The 16,479-nt window shown below is 38.8% G+C and overlaps 1 protein-coding gene across 7 annotated transcripts; it reads right to left on the bottom strand.

Moving 5' to 3' along the window:
• Nucleotides 1–396: 396 nt before the first annotated feature.
• LOC137962869 (pentatricopeptide repeat-containing protein At5g47360-like) lies at nt 397–16,349 on the bottom strand. Of its 7 annotated transcripts, XM_068809982.1 has the most exons (7): nt 16,193–16,349; nt 8,930–10,465; nt 7,092–7,187; nt 6,336–6,401; nt 6,188–6,240; nt 913–959; nt 397–823 (listed from the first exon to the last, which is right to left on the bottom strand). In XM_068809982.1, exon 2 carries the CDS (start codon nt 10,400–10,402, stop codon nt 8,966–8,968), a length of 1,437 nt encoding a protein of 478 aa, XP_068666083.1. In that variant the 5' UTR covers nt 10,403–10,465; nt 16,193–16,349; the 3' UTR covers nt 397–823; nt 913–959; nt 6,188–6,240; nt 6,336–6,401; nt 7,092–7,187; nt 8,930–8,965. The 7 variants fall into 7 exon arrangements, with proteins under 7 accessions (XP_068666083.1, XP_068666081.1, XP_068666082.1 ...); XM_068809980.1 differs by lacking the exon at nt 913–959; XM_068809981.1 differs by lacking the exons at nt 913–959; nt 16,193–16,349 and adding an exon at nt 10,551–10,625.
• Nucleotides 16,350–16,479: the final 130 nt, after the last annotated feature.

The raw sequence follows: 16,479 nt of genomic DNA, 5'->3' as shown, positions 1-16,479 counted from the left end.
GAGAAGTGTAAAGAGATTTATTGCATAATAATGTTGTTTATATGCTAAATTTTAAATCACTAAATAATAAAAAAATATACGAAATTATTTTTAAATATGTTCAAACCCTCTCTCCTTCATACTTAGAGCCCTCTAGTCAACAACAATACTAATAGGGAGAATGCATAGGGCTCCGCCCCACCCCATTTCTGCTGGGAAATGAGCATTGACACTTTCCCCTGCATCCTAATTAAAAGAAGCGAAACAATTGATGAACCAATATTGATGGAATTGATTCATGTCTTTTATTGAACCCTAATGAAGATTTCATAAAATCTAGGTCACCAGTTTGGAAATGTTTTATAATTCATACCAATTAAAGGGAAATATTCTCAAGATGACAAAATAAGGCCACAAGATACTGAAAGTTTAAAATAACTAGTCTAGGATTCAGCTGTGACCTGTAATTGAAAAACTAAGAAAATGTTCATTCGGAATGACTGACATATATGAGCACATTAAATAAGAAAAACTCATGTAGTCGAGGAATATGCTGTGACGTCTAAACGAAAAACTTGTTATGAAATTGTTTCTTCGGAACGATCGACAAATATGCTCACATCAAAGAAAGGAAAACAGGCACCTGGCAGAGATATATCTGTGACACTATACAATTCATACCCAAGAGCTTCGTCTTTTTAACCATGGGAGAAGGCAACCCCGGTCTCCCTGCAGCATTCTTCCAAGTAATTTCTGGCCAAAAAAGTTGACATTCTCTTCAGATAGTATACCGAAGCTGATTTCCTGGTGAGGAATGTCCTCTCACGTAGCTACAAATAATTATCTGAAAATCAAAACAACAGGACCAGATGAGAAATCACCCAATACATGACAACTTCGGAAAAGGAGCTTAAGTATCAGATTCAGTTATACCCACAATCTGCTCCTCTTTTTACATTATTAAGTACAGTTCCTTCCATCTATTAAGAATTATAAAAAGTATAGTAAGTATCTGAACCACGGTCATTAAAGTGCAATGAAGAAAAGTCCTCATTAAAAAGATTCTAAACAAACGTATAAGTTATAAAACTAAAGCCTCATAAAAACAACTACGTTTTAAACATGACAACACCCCTGATTCAAAATTCATCTGAAAATGTCTTAAGTCAAAATTTCACCACACAGAATTGAAGGAAAGAGATGTATATTAGGTGACTTGGATTTCAGGATGGAGCTGCAAAGCAACCTGAAACTGTTGATTTGCATGTGCTCCTTGTAATATAGAATCATTTAGAAAATGAAGGAATTTTACAGAAAGTGCCTTTCTGTCATTTCTGAAGTCATGAAGTCAAAAGAAAATTTTCAAAATTGATAAAAAGGTAAAGTAGTACTTCAAAACAAGTCCCAGAAGACAACTCTAGGATTCGATAAACATTCCTTAAAATGCATGACTCCTGTCATGGATTATTCAAGAACTTGAAGTGATTAGCTAATCAAAGAAAAGAATGATTTTTTTTTTTATGAAGATGAATTTTTATTAACAAGATAAAATTACAAAAGTGGAGGGAGCATTTTACAACAAGAGATTGCAAGAAAGCTCCCTCTTTGGCAAGCACATCTGCTGCCGAATTTGCAAATCTCGGAATGTGAGACCAAATACATGAAAAAGAAGATACAATATCCAAAATCTCCTGGAATATATCCCAGTGCCTCCATGGGGGAGTAGTATTGCGCTTGCACCAACCAATCACCACCTTGGAATCCCCTTCAATGTGGATAGGCCCACTACATTTGTCTTTAAACACCCGTAGCCCATTAAGAAGGCCATGTAATTCGGCCGACGTTGAGTCGGAAGTGCCTAAAGGATCAGCAAAGGAAAAACAATGATTTCCAGATGAATCCGAAATGACGCCCCCAAAACCCACGATCCCTGGATTGCCAAGAGAAGATCCATCAAAATTCAGTTTTAGGTAACCAGTTTCGGGGGGGTCCATTCCTTTAAAACTAGAATTTTGGTTCCAATGTGCATCCTCGCCAAATTGCTCCAGTTGTCTCGAATGTCAGTGCCCTTGAAAGAGGAGAAAGATTTTTTTGTCAATAGCCAAGTGGATATTTGCCCTGTCACTCTATCAAGAACTGTATCCTTAGATTCGCTTTTAGCATCAAACCACCTTCTATTCCGTTCATTCCAAAACCCCCATGGAACAAAACTAGCACATGCTGAGATAATCAATTTGCCGAGGCCAGGAAGGGGATATCCCAAGATTGACTTGTAGAAGCTTATCAGGTTAGCAGCAATACAAAACTGAATCTCCAACTTGTATAAAACAGAGGTCCACATGTTCCATGAGAACTGACACTGAAGAAGAGTATGATTGGCGGATTCATCTTCATTCTGGCAGAAAGGACATAGTGGATCTATAGATGGGTGACCTCTTCTTCTAAGCACATCAGCCGTGAGAATTTTACTTTGACAAGCACTCCACATGAAGAATTTTACCTTAGGGGGGCACATAGTTTCCTGACGAAGTTGATATCATGTTCCCTTTGCGTCGGATTCCAACCATTGAGGTATCCATATGCCGAAGCAACTGAGAATTTCCCGCTTTTGTCAGGCCACCAAATGAGCTTGTCTTCATTGGAAGGCCTAATTCTGACATGATTCAAAACATCTAAAAGGCTGCTGGCTTCCATGGCCTCCGTGTCTGTAAACCCCTTTGAGGGTGTAGGTTCACACCCCCTCCCTCAAAAGCATCTGCAACTGAAATTTCCCTGTGAGTGGAGAGAAGGAAAAGAGAGCTGAAAGAGCTCCGTAAAGGTGTCTGTCCTGTCCACCAGTCATCCCAAAATTTAAGAGATCTGCCATTTCCAACAAAGAATCTACAGGCTGATGAGAAGTTCTTAAGAAGCAAAAAAAAAATAGATCTCCATATTGAGGATAGTCCTCTCCAATTTCCTCCAGACATCCACCATGACATATTCTAGCCCAACTTGACCCGAACCATATCCTTCCAAAGATTGGAGGAATTAGTGTTGAACTTCCAAATCCATTTAAGCAATAGGGCTTTGTTCATTTCTTTTGATTTCCGAATCCCTAATCCATCCAATCTCTTAGGTAGACTTCATCCCATTTGAGCAAGTGATATTTGAAAGAGTCACTTGATTCTCTCCAGAGGAATCTTCTTTTCACTTTATCTATGACTTTGCATACTGAGGATAGGCAAGCTAGTTAGGAATGCCAGAAATACAAGACTTAAGGAGAATTAATCTGCCTGCCTTACTATGTAAACGCCCCTCCCAAAGGCTGTCTGACCAAATGCAATTTCAAAGAGCCCTAATACTGCTTTTATCCTCCTAGCAGTATCCATATCACCGATGCCAAAAATAATGGTATCATCTGCATATTGCAAAATCTGTATATTAAAAGCCTGATGAGAACTGGTTGGGGAGAGCCATCCAAGGTCAACCGCCGAATAAAACATAGCTGAGAGAAATTCTGCTACTATGTTAAATAAAAGTGGAGATAGAGGGTCACCTTGTCTTATCCCCCTCGTACCTTTAAAATATCCGCATACCGAACCATTGAGGATCAAGGAGTAAGTTGTTGAGCCCACACAACTTCTTATCCAAAAATGCCATTTTTTTCCAAATCCCATTTTTTCCATTGTTTCATCAAGCAAAGTCCAGTTAACTCGGTCAAAAGCTTATTTGAGATCGATCTTGAGGGCAATTCTCGGCTCCTGGTTACGCTTAAAATGATCCATAAGCACTTGCGCAGCCATTGTAGAGTCTAAAATTTCTCTCCCCTTGAGGAAAGCACCCTGCCCTTTGTGGATGACGAGAGGGAGAAATACCTTCAAACGGTGTGCTAGGAGTCTTGCAATAATTTTATATGCACTTGAAACTAAACTGATAGGGAGAAAATCTTCTGGTTTTTCCACATTTGTTTTCTTTGGGACCAGAGTGATAAACGATGCATCGATGCTGCGGAATGTTATGCCATTTTTTAAAAACCCCCGATCATAGCACTGATATCATCTTTAATCTTGGGCCAAAACTTTTTCAAAAAATCTCCATTAAATCCATCAGGACCCGGAGCTCTGTCGCTTTCCATGCCCAACACTGCCCGCTCAATTTCTTCAGACGAGAAAGGGGATTCAAGGAGTGAGGCAACTGATGTGGAGATACGGGAGAAATTGATGTGCTGAAACCTCAGCCTGTTGGTACACTCCTCCGAATATAGACTTGTAAAAAACTTAACCAACTCGTTAGTAATTGAGGTCCAACATGACGTTACCTCATTGTTGATGCATAATGAGGCAATTCGGTTGGATCTCCTTTTTGCCGAGGCAATGGCATGAAAAAACTTTGTATTTGCATTTCCCTCCTTTAACCATCTAAACCTGGCACGTTGCTTCCACCGGATCTTCTCTTGATGCAAGATAATATTTAGCTTATTGTTTAAAGAGCTTCGGAGTGAGACCACATCAGAATTTAAGTGCCTCTATTCCTCCATCAGGTCTAGTGCCTCAATTTGAGAGATAAGGGAGCCTTTCTTAGCTCCCAGAGAAGCATGTCTACTCTTCGCCCACTCTTTAATTTTTTCTTTTAAGAATTGCAGCTTGAGAGGGAACACCCACTCCCGTCTACCTAGGTTTGGCCCCACATCCCACCAGTCATTGATAAGTTTTTCAAAATTTTCCTCCATTAACCAAGAGTTTTCAAATCGGAAAGGCGAGGGTCCCCATTTTTCAAAAGTGGTAGTCAGCAAGATAGGCCAATGATCAGATCCCACCTTATTGAGGACTCTACCTGTGACGTTCTCAAACATTTGCATCCAGTCATGACAAGCCAAAAATCGGTCTAGTTTTGATAGAATGGGCTGTTGTTGTCCATTAGAACACGTGTAGATCTTTCCAAATAAGGGAATCTCGTCCAGCCCGCACCTCCCAATGAAATCTGAGAAACCTCGCATAGGGGCCGAAATTCGGACTGCCGGAGGCATTTTCTCATGACAATATCTGATAGCGTTGAAATCTCCTGCAAATATCCATGGGAGATTCCAATTCTGCTGAAGAGTATTAAGTTCCTCCCAAAAAGAATTCTGATCCCTGTATCTGGTCGGACCATATACTCCTCCCACGCACCAAAGTTTCCCGGTAGAGAGATCTCGAAATTGAATACCCAATGAATACTGCCCCTTAATTATGTTAATATAGTCAAAGAGAGCCGTGTCCCATGCTAAAAAATACCTCCTGAGTGACCAATAGCATCCACAACTGCCCCCTTAATTAAGGGACACGACCAGAGTTCCTTTGCGATGGCATTTGTCATCTCTTGGCACTTAGTTTCTTGGAGAATTACTATAGAAGCCTTGAATTGAGTGAGGAAGCTTGATATCATGCCGTGTTTCCGGGCGGCGCCAATACCTTTGATATTCCAAGATAGCAAAATCATTTACTACCTCGGGTTTGTACTCCTGATGTGATTTTGTCTCCCGGTAGCTGACCTTGGTAGACAGCTCCCAATATGCTTGCCAACCTCATCATATTTTGCCATGTTTCTTCATCATATTTATGACATTCAACTTGGAGGGCCTTCACCACGCGAGTAGATCTATCATTTGGAATGGGAGATGGTTTAACCATGTTCTTTTTCTCAGTAAGTCTGTTAGATTCTCTCCTTTGTATGACGGTTTCCACTTGCCTTCTTCTTCTTCGATTCTTGGTCCGGATAGGCGGAGAGGCTGGGATGGAGGGTATTTCTGGAATTGAGTTGAAGAAGTTCGAATGTGCGGGCTCCATGTGAGAGTTCAGAGTTTGGGTGGAGTCTATCAGCCTTTCTGTTCGTACAGAGTCAAAGTCCAAATCAGGCTCAGTTCCCGAGAGAGTATTTGGGTCCCCAGTTTGACGTATCTGTGAGGAGCTAGCTTCATGAAGGAGATTAAATTACTCCTTTCGATTTTGTGTATTCCGGAAACCACCACCCTGCTTGTATCCACCGAGATCAAAATACTGTGCGTCAGGGCCATTAAGATGGTCTTTCTGGGGGGAGGGGCATTTCTGGAAGTGAGATTCAGGTGGCAAGTCCTTGACGGGTTCAGGAAAGGATGAGAAAAAAGAGGTCACAATCATTTAAAATCAATGGAAAGAGCAAACTGAAACCAAGATGACAGGTTCATACAAGCTTGAAGATTTAAGAGCCTTACAGGTCTTCCCTCCAAAAAATAGCACACCCATCACATGCTTCCCCTGTGCGACCCTATAACAGGTTTTTTAAGGGAGTCAGATCTTGAACATTGGCCTTGAAATGAAGCACTACAACTTGAGTGTATACAGCCAGTTTCTCTTAAATACCTTGTAAACACCTCTGTAACCATCCTCATGGAGAAAATCAGCTAGATCACTGAAGCGATCAACCTCCTATGGACAGAACATTGTAAAGTCAACATTCAGGATTTCGTTTTTTACATTTCACATACATTACCGTCAATTTTCAATACTTAAGTCGTGACTTTAATAATATCAAAAGATAAAATAGAGGTAATTAGTTGAAATAAAACAGCAGCATAGAGAGAGAAAATTTTACATTTGTATTTCATTTGTTGAGACCATGGAAGTTTCTAGTATGCAACTACTTGTAACAGGCAAAGCATAAATCCAGTAACAGCAAAAACAAAAGGGAGAAACTGAGAGATGGATCAAAGAATATGATGAGAAAAGGATCATGTCAACGCATATTTAACAATTCCATATGATGAAGAAATTTTCTACAGTTCATTCATCAAGCAAAAGCAAAAGTGAAATGAAGTATAAAACTCGTTAAAAAAATATCATTGAGTTGAAAACCACCAACGTAACAAGAGATGTTATGTGTCACAATGCTGCTGAAGAAAAAAAACCTGAAAAGCATGGTCTTAATTAATGTCAACTTTACCAGTTCAAGTAGATAATATGTCAGTGCCAGACCATGAAATAATTGCAACACTTGCCTGGAGACACAAAATGCTTGACTTGTAGATAATAAGCTCCCTACGTATAAGCTTCTTTCTCTGACTCCATTCTAAAAACAACTTTAATCTCTTTATTGCTCAAGTAGGAACTTGTACGTACCTCCTTATCAAAACAGATACAGAGCACTATCTCCCCTGCTTCTGTTGTGCCCGAGGCACTCAACGATATGGTTTGCTCTTTCACAGGAGATTCCCCCTTGAAAAGGTGAAGGAAACACAAGGTGGTGAATTAAAACATTAATACAAACAATTAAAACATAAAACACAACAGAATGGTAAGAACTAAAAGCATAAAAAATCAACAGTAGGGAAGAATGAGATTGCCTTAAAAAAATAAGTAAGAAAGATCTCCTAAAACAGCATCAGCATGAGGCATTCGTCTAATCGAAGATAAATAATAGAATATATAAGATAAAAATGAAAAAAAAAAAATCAGTGTTAGGTCAGCGATGAAAAAAAAAACCTAAAAGATTAAGTATAAAATAACTAACCTACCTCTTTCCGTCACTTCCGTCGGAGAGGAAGAAGTTTGGAGTAAGAAATCGAAGAAGAAGAAGAAGATCAGAGAGGAAGAAATCGTAGAGGAAAAAATGGGAGACCAAGACTGAGATTGAGTAAAGAATCGAAGAGTGAAAATGAGGAATAAGAAGAAGAAATCCCTCCATTTTCGCTAAATCACCGCCTGACGAGTGACGAAGGGCGATCTCTATTCCCTAATTCACGTCAAGAGAACGAGAGCGGAAGATCAATCAACCTCCCGCTCGGCGCTCCTGCTCAGACAGAGCTCCCAAATCCCCGATTTCCCGAAGTCCCACGTCCCTCCCCAAATCCCGAGCCGCTCGTTAAGTTAACGAGCCGGCTTGCGAGCTTTCGAACCAATCCATGGTTTGGTCGAGCTCGGCTTGTTAACATAAACAAGCCTTATCCGGATCTCGAACCGAGTTCGAGATCCAGATAAATCAAATCGAACCGAGCCGAGCTCGAGCTGTTGGCGAACCGGCTTGATTCAATGCCACCCCTACACACAGTGGTGGCGTGATGGTAAATAAAGGGTCATCTCATACAAATGGCACTGATGTAATTATTTTATGATTTATGTCTCTTATTAACTCTTACTAGGGTAAATGGTATTCGTGTAATATTAGTACTTTTGATATTTATAAATACAAATTAAGGGGGAGGATTTGGAGAAGTCCTCAAAGTGGTATTAAGGAAAATACCTTCCCAACGTCAAGGAGGTGGCAAAGGATGTAATTTAAAAGTCGTCTCATAAGGATGGCACAAGGGTGTAATTATGATTTATGTCTACTTAAGACTTTTCTTTTTGAGAGTTTCTATTCCTAAGGGCATTGTAGTCATTGAAAACTTCCTTCCTCAACTACAAATAGAGGCTCAAGGAATGGGATAGATCATCAAGTCTCCCATCTTCTCTTTTAAATTCGTCCTCAGACTTTTCTCCTAAACTCTTCTATCCATCTCTTTAGTCATCCCTCTCTCTCTCTTTCCTCTATATTTTCTGCTAGTCTTCATTTTTAGTGAGTCAATTATGCAGTTTTTTTTTCTTTTCCAAAAGATAGAGGAACATTTTCTTATGTAATGTAATGAATACAATATACAGATCTTATTTTTTATGAACAATCAATGAAGTTATTTTTTTCTTTTCTTTGTTGCAAATGATTTTGCAAATTCTATCTAAAGCAAACTATAAATCTAGTGCAAAAAAATCATAACGTGTTCTCAATAGTTTGAGTGAAAACTTAGTATTAATATTTTCTAGTTTTCCTCTGGGCTGCACCAATTGTTATATTCCATTCTCTTAATTTTGATAATTTGGGAATGAAATATGAAATACCTGCAAATATTGCTCCTAGATACTCTCTCATTCATTGCTTCAATATGTATCACAATGAATTCAACTTGTGGTGAGAGAAATCTTACCAAAAAAATGAGGCCTTTCACTAGAATACATAGACTTCAACCAGATTGCGTTTTAGTTGACATAAGCTTCAAAGCTAACAACTCTTTGCCAGCATCAGTAAGTTGCTTAACTACATCACTGAGATAAGGATCTCTCCCCGGAACACCCTTCATGACCATTTCATTAATCAAGGCTTCAACCTCAACAAAATGACCTTCTTCCGAAAGCCCAGCTAACACAACAGAGTGAAGATCTGAATCAATAATCAGCAAGCGATCATCTTTCACCAACTCAACAAGCCAACCAAACGCATCAATACTCCGCTTAATCAAACAGAGTTCTCTAATCAAAGAACTAATAGCAAGCCCACTAGGCTTAACACCATTTTCCAACAACTTCTTCACAACCTTCTCAGCTTCCCAAATGTTCTTCACCCGGACAAAACCCACCACAAGATAACTATAGCACTTCTCGAGACCTAGAGTCTGCATTCTGACAATTCTATCGGCCACTTGGTAGGCTTCATGCACATGTCCTTCTGCAATGAGGCCATCTATCAAAGTAGACACAGTAACCCAATTTGGTGCACATCCTTCTGATGACATATGATCTAATATTTTAACTGCTTCAATTGCTCGTCTATTCTCACAGAAGTTTTGAATCAAAGCAGTATATGTAACTGCATTGGGCCTAGACTCAAAATCCGCATTCTCCATTACACCCAACAGCTCCATAGCCATATCCAGATTCCCTGCATGGCATGCCCCATCAATTAAAGCAGAATACACAACCTTGTTAGGAAAACAACCCCGAACAAGCATTTCATCGAACAATCTCCGAGCCTCCTCTAACCGTTCAAATGCACACAGCCCTTTGATCATAGCCACATACGTTATCAAATCAGGATAAAGACCCATGACTGCCATCTCTTCCATCAAGTTCCCAGCCGTGTCCATATCCTTCTTATTAACAAAAAGCCGAATCACAACATTGTAGATGACTGTATCTGGACGGCAATTGAACTCTCTCATCTTTTGTAGAATTTTCAAAGCAAGATCAGGAAGTTTAGCTTCTCGACAAATATTCAAGATAACTTTAAATGTTTTACAAGAGACCGGTAAGTTTTCCTCCTTATATGTTTTAAGGAGCTCAATCAGCATGTCTGAGAGATGTGGAATGTCGAGAAATTTTGATATTTTGCAATACATTAGAGTACTATGCCGATGGTATGGCTGCTGACCAGCCCACACAAAGAATCTCAGAGCAAGGATATGATCAACCGAGGATTTCCGTAGAATAGTTTCAATGCAGGAGGAGTCAACTCTAGCATCAAGTTGATCCAATTTTTGTTCAAGATTCACCTGTGGAGTGCTTTGTTGCAAGAGATTGATGTAGCTTTGTAAAGCGCTGCTACCAATCAAACGGTTAAATAAATAGGAAAAAGGACGATTTTTATAGCCAGATATAGAACTAAATATTCGAGGGAGAGCCATGAGCTTGTGCAAAGTCTGGTGGATTGTATCCTCAACCTCATGATTTTGTGTCAGCTGTCAGACCTAATATTCAAAAGGAAGCCAGTTATACATCAATTGTAAGCGAAAAGATGCCACAGAACAAAAGCCCTAAACAAGTTAAACTCACCAGTCGACTCTAAAATATGTTTTTTTTTAAACAGTCTATTCTAAAATATTTCAGTGCTGGTTACAGCACGATAGATCACAACTTCAAGGCTGCCACAATAATAGGATCAAAGGGTTAGAGGAGGCTCGGAGGCTTCATAAAAGTCACAGACCAAATGATCCAATAAAAATTTCAGTATTACCAACAGAAATAAACGCTATTGGCTATAGAAGTAAAAAATGAAATATCTATAACAAATTCACATGAATTGAGATGAAATAATGAAATTATCAGTTAACAAATGTATAAGCAAATACCACATGGGTCAGTATGACAGTGGGCTTTCTTTTAAAAAAAAAATCATCATTTAAGTAATTGCAGACCCTACAGTTGTTTCCATGTGAAAGCCTAAACCACCTCTAGAATTGACAACCTAAAAACAATAAAAGAAAGTAAATGATAAACTTTGCTGGAGCATGGTATACAGAGGACTCAATGCATCAACCAAACACATACAGCAAATCAAAAACCAAAACAACTGTATCAGCCAGTGTAGTAAGAACTGGATTGGCATTCTACATCCGTCATGGAAGTCATCAGAGTTCCAGATTTCATTGGTTAAGTTGTTCTGGCTTTTAGTTCTCTTTTCCAGTTTTTCACCATATGTTTCCTGCCACGAGTTTTTGGATGATTCCCTTGGTCCCCCAATCTCTTCTCTTGTTTTCTCTCCACTAAAAGATTTTGTATAAATTTTCTCCCACCTCATGTTCATTAGTAATCCTCTCAAGTCTCTGTTTTTAAGCTATATGTTCCCTATATAATCGAAGAATTTCACACAGGTACTATTTTTGTCACTAAATTTTGTCATGATTTCAATTCCATCCTCCAAACGGTATCTTGTTGTGTCTCCTGCTGCCATCTAGTTACTCCCAAGACATTTGATTGCCTCCTTTTTTTCCAAGAACAACTTCAGGTGCCAGACATTTAGACCCGAATATATAAGTCAATTTGTTAAATTCACCATCAATATTTGGTTGACCTCTCAAAAGTGGTCATCAATTGGTGTGCAAACCACGACAAACCCCCATGACGTCATTGGGATATATGTTCAATGAAATATGTAATTTATTTTTCCCGTTAAGCTGTAAATGGAATCACATTCCGTGCTCTGCTAATCACCTGGCAGACTCCCTGGCCAAGGCAAGCATTTCTCTCCAACACTTTGTTGTGGAGTTAGGCCCCTGATGCTAGGTTTGTAATTTTTTTCCTTTGTTTTTCTTATCAATATATGCACTATTCATAAAAATAAAAAATAAAAAATGGTTGACCTCTCAATCCTGTTCTGACCCTCAAATCTCACAGATGAGAAAAAGGAGACTTCTCTAGGTTGTATCCAACACACCCTTAGCCAAGATTATACATCCTCCATTCTCCCCCTTTAAGATTACTTGACTCTGTCAAACAAGATTAACACTTCACAATAAGCATACCAGGCATCACTTTAGGCTTTTACCAATATTCTGTATTTCTCCCCAAGCTCGGGACCCAGCTTAAACATACACTATATGAGAGAAAAGAGATCATCACCCCAAGCCAAACAACAAGACTTTGTTCAACAGAAAAACTAGTCAAATCGAGTTTAAAGAAACTGCTCAAACAAAAAGGCAATCAACTTTCGCAGAAGCCTCTCAAAGCAATACAAGAAATAAACAAGAACATATGCAAGATTGAACTAGATCAAAGACAACTGCACAGACACATGCAAGTCAGCAATTTGATGTACTCAAGGAAAACCACGAAACCTTCAGCCAAAGACAATTGTTATCTTTTCAAAAAAAAGACAATTGTTATAGTTCAGGGGTATTTTGATAATTTTACTGTGATGTATTGCATCTTGATGTTCTAATTAGCAAGATGTTAATTAGGGAAGTCCAATGATGCAATAATTTATCATTTTTTGTCATAAGTAAAATATGAACTTTTTCTTTGTAATTCGCTTAAGCTGTTTAAATAAGAGGGTTAGGGGTAATGAGACTGTTAGAGAAGCAACTGAAGGGTATTTTGGTCATTTTGCATATGTAGATATTACTGTTTTCTATATTATCTTATTCTACATCCATTATTATGTCACTAGACTTATTATGTAATTTTAGTTATGTAGAATGGGAGATAAAAGGGTTTTAAATGTTTTAAGTATGTCAGGGGCATTTTTGTAATTTTAAAAATCTCACTTATTAAATAGAAGGGGGGTCGAGCTCGACCACAACAAGACTCAATTCTTGAGTTCTCTTCCTCCTCCTCTCTCTCTCTCTCTTCTTACCACAATTTCTCTCTCTCCTCTCCAAGTTCCTTCTTTCGCAGAGACTAAATTACACAGACTCTTTCTTCCCCTTTCTTCTCGTTCTTCTCTTATTCTCCTCTCTTTAATCCTTCTTCTTTCTTTAGTTTGCATGGAATCAGAACAATGAATCCGCTTGAGAGCATGTCATGTTAGAGACTCATCCTTCCTTCTTAAGTCTAGGAGTTTTCTTAGGGAAGGTTTCAATCTTTTTCTGCTGATTTAAAGATAGAAGCTTTTTATTTCTCTACGTACTAGAACCTTCAAGGTGATAGCATGTGCTGCAAATTAGGTAGTTTGTATTTCAATACCCCAAGAGGTTTGTTTTAAGCTCTTCTCTTAAACCAGTACCTCCCCACCTCTTCAGGTGCCGCTGTTTTTTTGCTTGGATCATCAATATTGTGCTTGCATCAGCATATTTATGAGTTAGTAATCATCTAAGATGCACTGATGAGTAAAGATTGGTCTTTTTGTTTATGTACTGAGGTAATTGAGCCCTAGGGTGGATTTGTGAGGGGCCGACAAGTGGATGTGCAATTGTAAGTGCTTTGAGTGATAAAATGTGGTTGATATGCTGGAATTTGTGACTACTAGTAGTGCTGGATTGAAATTCATAGAGGGATATCTGTTGGAAGATGGGCTTAAGCCCATACAACCAAGGAAGGCCCACACGTCCAAGTGTGTGGAAGATTGGCTCAAACCCACAAACCAAGAGAAAGGCCCACAAACCCACACAGTGGTGGCATGATGGTAAATAAAGAGTCATCTCATACAGATGGCACTAATGTAATTAGTTTATGATTTATGTCTCTTATTCACTCTTACTAGGGTGAATGGTATTCTTGTAATATTAGTACTTTTGATATCTATAAATACAAATTAAGGGGGAGGATTTGGAGAGGTCCATTACCCTAATCTTTCTCATTAAGTTGTATTTATAGATATCAAAAGTACTAATATTAGAAGAATACCCTTCACCCTAGTAAGAGTGAACAAGAGACATAAATCATAAACTTATTACATAAGTGTCATCTATATGAGATGACTTTTTATTTACCATCATGTCACTACTGTGTGTGTCTGTGGGCCTAATGGTTGACATTGATGAAGTTGTAACACCTTCCAAGGGATTAAGTAATTCCTTAGTGAAGTTTCTCTACTAAGCTAACCTTTACTAACCTCTACTAAGCTAAATGGATAGAATCAAATTAATTGGAGCAGATCTGTTAAAATGTTTGTTAAGGCCAAACAAAAGCTGAAGTTCCTTAGCGAAGTTCCTCCTTCACCATCTAATGATGATTGAGAGGTGGAAAGACAACCAATAAATAACTTAGCTAGTGAATAGAATGAAGGAAAGTCTAAGTGATCAAGTTATAAGTTGTAATACAACAAAGGAGACTTGGGACACTTAAATCTATTTTTTCCCCATGAAACTAACTTGTCCAAAATTTATGAGTTATATGCAAAGTTTTCTAGTATGTCAAAAATTGATAAGACAACAACATAATACTTTATAGAGATGAGAGGGATCTTGCAAAAGATCAGTATATTAATTGAGCTTAGGAAGGAGAAAAATTCAGATTTAGGATAAACGATTTCTATATGGGTTGGGGCCAAAGTATGACGTTGTGTGAGCCAAATGTTAAGTTGTGGAGCCTAATTAATGCCCTACGCTGAGTTGGTTGTAGATCGACCTGCGCGATCATGTCATCGTAGGGGTTGGAAGGGGGCGGCCCCACTCCAGAGGGTGTAGGGGGCGAGCCCCTGCCTGGTCCACGATATATTAACTGTTATTTCATTAAGAGCAATTTGGGAATTTTACTCTTATATCGCGGTTGCCCTAATTTTCTCTTTATAATTGAGGGGCATTGTTATTAGGGTTTTAATCATCTTAGTCCGAGGAGCATCTCGAGTTGCAGCATGAGAGGCTAGAGAGAAACACATGTAAGTGTGCGATTTCTCTTGTAAACTATTTCATCTTCAAAGTGGATTACTGCAACGGCAGAAGACAGGACGTAGTCTCACCTTGAGGCGAACATGTACAAATCTTGTTGTTTGATTTCGTGCTTGCTTTTCTATTCTTCCATGATTATTATTATTGTTCTCGTTAGTTTGAAATTTAACACCAAATTCTGACTGATGATGGAGATCATACTTTTGAGAAATCTTATAGTCAAGTTCTTCGTGTTGAAGGGGCAATTAGAAATGGTAAAGCTCCTAAAGGTTCTGATGCTACCCATAATATCTCCTCAACTACTCGATCTGCATCTTCAAGAGGAAACGGGGAGGCATTGGAGCTAGGAGATGTGGCATTGATAGTGGTGGCAGAGGTAAATGGCATAGAGATAGAAAGTGTGTTCACTGTAGCAGGTCTAATCACTTCTCAGATAAGTGTTGGGATAATTTTGGGAATCCTCAGGCTAATCTAGTGTATCTGCAAAAGGCGGGGAAGTAGTTAGTCGTGAGATGGGGTCCTTTGGTAGCATCCAGGAGATGGTTCAAAAGATACTACAAAAAAGTAGAAGTATCTTTCACAAGAAACAACTGTAAGGGAACTTTCAACAAGGGCATGAATAGAATAGACATGTTCGTGGTTTTTCACTAAAGGCTGATCGATAGTACATACATATCAAGCACCAGAAACAAGTGCATACAATAGTACACCATTCACAACTGATGAATAAAAAAGCAAATAACTATCTATATACGGAATCAAAACAGACTAACAGCAATATTCCCGGATCCTTCCAGTTTAAGAGAAGTCCCACAAAGCATACAACCTCAGACACTAGAGACATGACTAACCAGATCAAAGCAGCCCATTTAGATGCACAAATAGTAAAGTAGATCTACCGCTAATACCAGCTTTCGTGGCAGACTGATCACCATCTTTCCTGTACTGTTGGTAGTACTGTCGTGAAATTACCAATACCTTCAAACTCTTACAACAGATATTAAAAATAAAGAAAAAACATAGCCACAGATCTTGGATCGACGAAGTGAAGGGAAAAATATCTAGATCCGGTCTTCTAAAGGAAAGATCTAATCGTTGAAACCCAAAGGAAAACGAGACAAGACTTCTTTTGCAGGGATAAAGGACACACAATGTGCACGAATGAATATAAATCTAAAGAGCATGATAAAGAGATGAATGAAAATCCAGCAGTGAACATGAAAGCCAATAACGTATTAGAAAATACAATGTAGCACAAAAACAAGCCAGAGTTTTTACAAACATAACAACGATCCACAAACGAGATCCGTGCATTTACTGGCTCAGGTCTGGGAAGGAAGATGGAATAAAGAGTTGGAGCTGATCGCTTACTTGTTGAGGAACTCATAGTCCACGACTGCTGAAATGTCTAGCAGGGGATTTCCCATTCCGAGAAGAATAACTTTCCAAAGCCATTGTAGTATCAGAGATTTCAGACAGACAAAAGCTTTATAGCGAGAAAAAAAAAAAAAGTTTGCAACGGGAAGAAGAAATGAAACCTTATTTATAGCCATAGGAAAGGCGTTATAGGGTGTCGCGCAGTCACGTCTCACCCATTCCCATTGCCAGGGACAAATCTCATCAGTCTAAATTGCGGCAAAGACAATTTTGCTTACGAT

The sequence above is a fragment of the Aristolochia californica genome, unplaced genomic scaffold (genome assembly GCF_029961685.1).
Source record: "Aristolochia californica isolate CCGP_79_NKW_82.1479 unplaced genomic scaffold, dmAriCali1.0.hap1 SCAF_4, whole genome shotgun sequence".
Lineage (NCBI taxonomy): Eukaryota > Viridiplantae > Streptophyta > Magnoliopsida > Piperales > Aristolochiaceae > Aristolochia > Aristolochia californica.
The sequence above is the reverse complement of the archived record's forward strand: the minus strand, read 5'-3'. Positions and strand labels throughout refer to the sequence as shown.

Coding starts and splice junctions, on each gene's coding strand:
- LOC137962869 (XM_068809982.1), bottom strand. CDS start 10,402: ATGGCTCTCCCTCGAATATTTAGTTCTATATCTGGCTATAAAAATCGT.